A 7,390-nucleotide genomic window follows, 5' to 3' on the forward strand; every position below is an offset into this window, starting at 1 on the left:
CCAGACGTCCCCGGTCCGTGCGAGCCGCCCGTCATCACCAACATCACCAAGGACTCCATGACGGTGAGCTGGAAGGCGCCAGCCAACGACGGCAAGGCCACCATCCTGGGCTACATGGTGGAGAAACGCGAGGCCACGGAGCTGGCCTGGGCCAAGGTCAACCGCCGACCCGTCATCGACCGCACCATCAAGGCCGTCCAGCTCACCGAGGGCTCCGAGTACGAGTTCCGGGTCATCGCCATGAACAAGGCCGGCCTGGGGAAGCCCAGCGACGCGTCCCTGGCCGGGCTGGCCGTCGACCCCGTCTGTAAGTCTCCCGACAGATAATCTGGTAATGGGATTATCCTTTATTCAGATAATCTGGTAATGGGATTATTTTTCATTATTTACTTAATGTGTCATGGATTTTCTCGGGTGCTGATGATATGCGTGATGCTGATGGGTGCTGATGGGTGCTGATGAAAATAATAATGTGTCCCTTCACTTGTCCAGATCCCCCCGGCCCTCCTGCCTTCCCCAAGGTGGTGGACTCCACCCGGACCTCCGTCAGCCTCAGCTGGACCAAACCGGCGTACGACGGCGGCTGCGAGATCTTCGGCTACCTGGTGGAGTGTAAGCGGGCGGACGCCGAGCACTGGACCAAGTGCAACATCCCCAAGAAGCTGCAGGCCACCCGGTTCCTGGTGACGGGCCTGATGGACGACGTGGAGTACCAGTTCCGCGTCCTCGCTGTCAACAAGATCGGCTTTAGCGAGCCCAGCGAGGTCCCTGGGAACCACATGCCCAAAGACATCCTGAGTGCGTCCTGTTGGACTTTTATTTTGAAAAACAACCTTTATGCATTAACCCTCATGTTGTCCCTGATTCAAGTTTGACTTGTTTTCAGTGTTTTTAATCAAAAAAATGGGTCGTCGAAATAACCGCTGAAAATGTCAACTTTAGTTTCACAGTTATTTGGGGAATTTATGGTCAATAAACCTCATTTACAGGAAATAATACCTAATGTTTGAGTTAGAAAAGCAGAAATTAGGAATTATTTAGTCTAAAATTAAAGGAATGGATGTTGATGGATAAACACAGACTGGAATATGTCAACTTTTACTCAATACTATTTATATTTAATACCAATACTACTTTATATATACATGCATATGATAATACTACTACATATAATAATAATACTACATATAATACTACTACTACTACATACATAGTATACTACTACTTCAATTTGTTTTACAATGCTATAAAATTGAATAAGACGCCCCAAAATTAATGAAAGTAGAGATGTGTACTTGGCAAAGAGCGTTGGGTGGAATCAATCATGTTATTTTGGGGAATTATAAGAGAACACTGATATAGGACAATGTGTAAATTTGACCCCAAGCCCCCTGATAGATAAGTGTACAGAGAAACAAATGCATACTATACAATAAATTACACATGAATTAGTAAAATTACCCAAATGAAAACGAAACATTATGCAATGATGTAATAATAATGGCACATGTGATATGTAATTAAGCTTCGCGGCTGATAACTACAAAGAAAAACATTCAGAATCCGTTTGGGTTTTTGATAATAATTAATTAATTGAGTAATTTATCTTGTGTCTGCCCTGCAGTTGCTCCTGAAGCCGAGCTGGACGCCGACCTCAGAAAGGTTTTGGTTCTCCGAGCTGGCGTCACCATGAGGCTCTACGTCCCCCTGAGGGGACGCCCGGCGCCGAAGGTGACGTGGTCCAAGGTGGACGCCAACCTGAAGGACAGGCAGGTGCTGATCAAGACGTCGGACTGGGACACCCTGCTGATGATCGAGGACATCAACAGATACGACGCCGGCAAATACGCCCTGCTGCTGGAGAACAGCAGCGGCTCCAAGACCTACACCATCGTGGTCAAAGTGCTCGGTAAGACCACGTACACCAAGTCCGTCCTCTGTTAGGTCCACAACCTCAAGTCCAAAACAAGTCCGTCCTCTGTTAGGTCCACAACCTCAAGTCAAAAACAAGTGTGTCATCTTCTTTCACAGTCTACGCGATGAATCTGCAACACAGAAACACAGTTGTTGAAGCCTTTGCTGTAGAGATCGCCTAGAAACGGATTTAGTTGAATTTCTTTTCACCACATCTGTGCTTCATTTTCCAAAAGTTCTGAGCCAGAAACATTGACTCTCCCCCCCCCCCAGATTCCCCCGGGCCGCCCCTGAACCTGACTGTGAAGGAGACTTCCCTGAGCCACGCCACCATCACCTGGGACTCTCCGCAGATTGACGGCGGCAGCCCCGTCAAGAGCTACATCGTGGAGAAGCGCCTGGCCGAGAGGAAGGCCTGGACCTGCGTGGAGGCCAACTGTCACAAGATCTCGTACCGGATCCCCAACCTGGAGGCGGGGCAGGCCTACTGCTTCCGAGTGCTGGCTGAGAACGCCTACGGCATCGGAGAGGGCTGTGAGACGGCCGGCAGCGTCCGAGCCTCAGGTAGCTGCACGTCTCTAGCTAAGTTTCCATCCACGTGTCAGTCGAATTATCTGAAGTTTGGTAAAATAACTCTGGAGAATAAATCTGGTGAAAGTGTGTTTCCATCCGACGGCATAACAGACAATAAGAACCTGGTGATGACGTCACATGACGCTGTTTTAGGGTCTGACTGGGATATCAGATTGATTTGAGACATTTTAAGGGGTCTCCATTCATTTTCACTGAATGACAATAATAATAATAACATATGTGACGCATAACAGCTGAATATACATCACTACATTGAACAAATGCTAGGTCTAAACTCATCTGCCCCCCTTTCTCCAGAGCAACCGGGGCCCGTAACGGACTTTAAAGCCCTGAAGACCACCAAGGACTCCATCGTCCTGGGCTGGAAGAAGCCCCTGAGCGACGGCGGGAGCTACATCAGCGCCTACATCCTGGAGCAGAGCGAAGGCGAGGGCAAATGGAAGCAGATCATGAAGGGGAAGAACAACACGCACACCCTGGACGAGCTGACAGAGGGCACGGAGTACGGGTTCAGGGTCAAGGCTCTCAACCAGTCCGGAGAGGGGCCCCCCACCGAGCTCGCCGTCATTGCCAAGAACCAGTTCGGTAAGAAATCTGCTCCCAAAGCATGCCAGATGATGGCTTTAGGGACACACCCACGTGCATGATTTACAGGAAGGATGGGGGGGGGATTATGACCCCAACCCCCTGTTCTTTTGTATATTTTGAGAGAAAATGAAATGACTGTTTCCAGACTGTGTTGGGTATTGATTTCCTTTTGGTTTTAGTGGCGCCGGATTGCAACCTGAGCGCCCTGCATGACGGCTGCTGCACGGTGAAGGAGGGCAGCACCACGCGCATCAACATCCCCATCACGGGCGTGCCCCTGCCAACCGCCACCTGGAAGAAGGGCGACACAGGGATCGGCGACACGGGCCGGATGTGCGTGGAGGCGTCCCATGGCGTCACCACCCTCCTGATCCGGGACTGCCAGAGGACGGACGCCACCACCTACACCATCAACGTGAGGAACAACGGCGGTGCCAAGGACTGCAAGTTCAAGCTGGTGGTGGTGGGCAAGCCAGGCGTCTGCACAGGGCCCATCAAGTTCGACGAGATCACCGCCGATGGCATCACGCTGGAGTGGGGGCCGCCCAAAGACAACGGCGGCGCTGAGGTGTCAAACTACATCGTGGAAAAGAGGAGGACAACGGACAGCAAGTGGGCCACGGTTGCGTCCGCCATCCAGAAGACCAGCATGAGGGTGATCCGGCTGCACGATGGAATTGAGTACATCTTCAGGGTGTTCGCTGAAAACAAATACGGCATTGGGGAGTACCTGAGGTCGGACCCCGTCATCGCCCAGCACCCGTTCAGTGAGTACCGCTAACTACCTAACGCTAAATAAATGGTTGATTTAGGGCTGCAACTAGCGATTATCAGAGTTGCTGACTTAGCAACTTTTGTCGCTAGATTCAGCGACTTTTCAGACCCCATAGCAACGTAGTGACTTTTAAGACCCCCTTAGCGATTTTTCAGACCCTCTTAGTAACTTTTTAGACCTCCTTAGCAACTTTCTATAGAAAGGACAGTATCGCCAGTATTTTCCAGCATTGTATCTCATCAGGGGCAGCCCCTCCCCTCTATGCTCATAGACAGGCAGTTAGAGGGGGGGTGGATGTAGGTAGGGAAGACAGCGGGACACTACGGGAAATAGACGCCGCTGAGCTAGTCTGGCTCTGGGTTCGCCTGCCTTCTTTAAGAATTTGTTATTCATCTTTTTCCCTCTCTCCTTTTTAAAGAACAATTGCAGTATTATAATATAGAATATGTCCAGATGAACTCCTCTCCTGACCTGTCTCTTCTTCTCTGCTTCCTCCAGATGTTCCCGAGGCGCCCGCTCCTCCACAAATTGTGAGCATGCGCCACGAGTCGGCCGTGTTGACGTGGGCAGATCCGAAGGACACGGGGGGCTCCGCAATCACTGGTAACAGAGTGAGATGGACATCAGCTTGTCTTCATCATGGTTTTGTCCTCGTCTCAAGACTCTTTGTTTTAGTTGGTTTCATGTTTTCTGTTTGTGAACTTCCTGTTTGAAATCCACTGTTTGGTTACCTCCATGGTCTTCTTGTCTCTGTTTGTTTCCCGCCTTTTCTGATAGTGCTGCCCTGCCCGGATGTGTCTTTGTCTCTCGCTAGTCCTCGTTACCTGGTGCATTTAGTCCCTGTTCTGTCTCTGTCTCTGTCTCTGTCTCTTGTTAGTCCTTGTTACCTGGTGCATTCAGTCTCTGTTCTGTCTCTGTCTCTCCTTAGTCCTCGTTACCTGGTGTATTTAGTCCCTGTTTTGTCTCTGTCTCTTGTCTCTGATTGTTACGTTGTGTTGCTCGTGTGTTTTTGGTGTCTTCTGTTAATTTGCGTTCCCTCTTCCTGTCGTGTATTTTGTTGCTGTGTGGATCTTTTCTAAGTAAGGATTTATGGTCCAAGCGTCACCGTGACCGATGTTGTGTTGTCCGCAGGGTACCACGTGGAGTTTAAGGAGACCAACAGTCTGATGTGGAAGCGGGCCAGTAAGACTCCTCTGAGAGTGAAGGAGTGCCGGGTCACCGGCCTGATCGAGGGACTGGAGTACGAGTTCAGGGTGATGGCCATGAACGCAGCCGGCCTGGGACGGCCCAGCAAGGTCACCGAGGCGATGGTTGCCCTGGATCCGATTGGTGGGTTAAGTCTCCACTTTTAACCCTGAAAAAAACCTTTTAGTTTGTGTCTATCTATCTATCTATCTATCTATCTATCTATCTATCTATAATACTTAAACTGGAAAATGCTTTTTTTGAAAGCATGTCTCATGTTATTTGCTTTGTGTCCTGTTAGATCCCCCCGGTAAGCCTGAGGTGATCAACGTCACCAGGACCTCGGTCACTCTGATCTGGACCCCTCCAAAATATGACGGGGGCCACAAGCTGACTGGCTACATGGTGGAGAAGCTGGAGGTTGACGGCAAGGCGTGGATGAAGGCCAACCACGTCAACATCCAGGGCTGTGCCTTCACCGTCACGGACCTGACGGAGGGATCTCAGTACCAGTTCAAGATCAGGGCCAAGAACTCTGCCGGGGCCATCAGCGTTCCTTCAGAGCAGACTGATCTGCTGACCTGCAAGGATGAGTACGGTAAGCTCAGTAGGGAACTCATTAGTCAGTCCCGCACAGAATAACGTGGTGCTTGCATGTTTTCATAATTTGCCTGAATTTAAACGTCTATAGACAATAATAAGGGAACTCTCTTCTGTGCAGAGCCCCCGACCATCACTATTCACCCAGACATGAAGGACGGTGTATCGGTCAAGGCCGGTGACACCATTGTGATCTCAGCCTCCAAGATTGTTGGCAAACCTCCACCCACTGCCATCTGGTCCAAGGGAGGCCGAGAGTTAAAGAGCTCTGACACCGTCACCATCACCAGCACCCCCATCTCCTCCACTCTGGCTATCAAGTACGCAAGCCGGAAGAACACAGGAGACTACGTCATCACCGCCAGCAACCCCTTCGGCATTAAAGAAGAGCGTGTAAAGGTGAAGGTCCTTGATGTGCCGGGACCTCCGGGCCCCATCGAAGCCAGCGTCATTACAGCGGAGAAGTGTACTCTGACCTGGCTTCCACCAGAGGAGGACGGAGGCTTCTCCATCAAGTCCTACATTGTTGAGAAGAGAGAGACCAGCCGCCTGCAGTGGACCAAGCTGGCGGAAGACGTCATGGACTGCAGACATGTCGCCGCCAAACTGATCAAGGGCAACGAGTACATCTTCAGAGTGTGCGCTGTGAACCAGTGTGGCACCGGAGACTCCAGCCAGTCCGGTCCAGTAAAAATGGTTGACAGTTACCGTAAGTTTACATTTTCTATATATGACTGTAATTGTACGATTATAAAAAACAATTGTATTGTATTAAAAAAATACAAGTAAAAGGAAATTTCCAGATAATCACACTATAAGCGCCATAGCCCACATCCATCCTGGTTATTGGTATGTTTCCCTCCGACCCTGACTTTTTTTGAATACCTATTCTGCACATTCCTATAGTGGCAGAATGATAGAATAACATTGGGAAACATTGGGGTTTTCACAAAAATCACCCCTGTTCAGCCGCCAGGAGCAGCGCCGGTCAAAGTTGGTACCCTCTGCAGCCAAACTGAAGTAATTACACAGTGGCCACACAGCGCGGTGAAAATATTTCTTCTAAAACAGCACATTATATTTCACACTGCTAAGGGTACACCCGTTGTGTGTGCATTAAAGCTGTTTGATGATTTATCTGGCTCTGAGAGTGTGTCCTTGTTGGTATAGAGATGGAGAGGGCTGATGTGTTATTGGCCCATCAGCAGAAAAAAAAGGTTACTTGGCGGTTATAGTTCTCCTAAAATGCCTGGTGTTTCTACTGTTAAGGAGGATTTAATAATTCAAGGCAAATCTGACCAAAATGTTCCTGCATACTTTGTTTCCCCAGGCCCACCAGGTCCCCCCTCAACCCCAGAGGTTGACAACATCAGCAGAAACGCTGTCACCATTTCATGGAAGAGACCAGTACAGGACGGAGGAAGTGACATTAGAGGATACTGTGTAGAGAGGAAAGAAAGGAGAGGAATGAGATGGGTGAGAGCCTGCAAGAGGACAGTCCCTGACCTGCGCTTTAAGGTGCAGGGCCTAAATGAGGGAACAGAGTATGAGTTTAGAGTCACTGCTGAGAACAAGGCTGGATTTGGGACGCCAAGTGAGCCATCTCAACCTGTGATCACCAAGGACATTGTCTGTAAGTAAAAACGTATTATTAAATTATAAATTAGATTTATAAACACTAAAGTTGCAAATGGAGAATTCAGAAAATACACATCAAGCATTCATTTTTGACCC

At 49.4% G+C, this 7,390-nt stretch overlaps 1 protein-coding gene across 1 annotated transcript in view; it reads left to right on the forward strand.

The window, feature by feature from the left end:
* Nucleotides 1-7,390, forward strand: part of LOC117953076 (titin-like) — a 225,219-nt gene that overhangs the window by 162,531 nt on the left and 55,298 nt on the right. The window contains 11 exon segments of the mRNA XM_034885791.1: nt 5-307; nt 493-798; nt 1,625-1,909; nt 2,188-2,478; nt 2,806-3,093; nt 3,276-3,863; nt 4,370-4,474; nt 5,003-5,200; nt 5,358-5,654; nt 5,778-6,365; nt 6,987-7,289. Of these exon segments, the coding sequence (XP_034741682.1) occupies nt 5-307; nt 493-798; nt 1,625-1,909; nt 2,188-2,478; nt 2,806-3,093; nt 3,276-3,863; nt 4,370-4,474; nt 5,003-5,200; nt 5,358-5,654; nt 5,778-6,365; nt 6,987-7,289 (3,552 nt within the window).

This window comes from Etheostoma cragini, chromosome 11, assembly GCF_013103735.1.
Source record: "Etheostoma cragini isolate CJK2018 chromosome 11, CSU_Ecrag_1.0, whole genome shotgun sequence".
NCBI lineage: Eukaryota > Metazoa > Chordata > Actinopteri > Perciformes > Percidae > Etheostoma > Etheostoma cragini.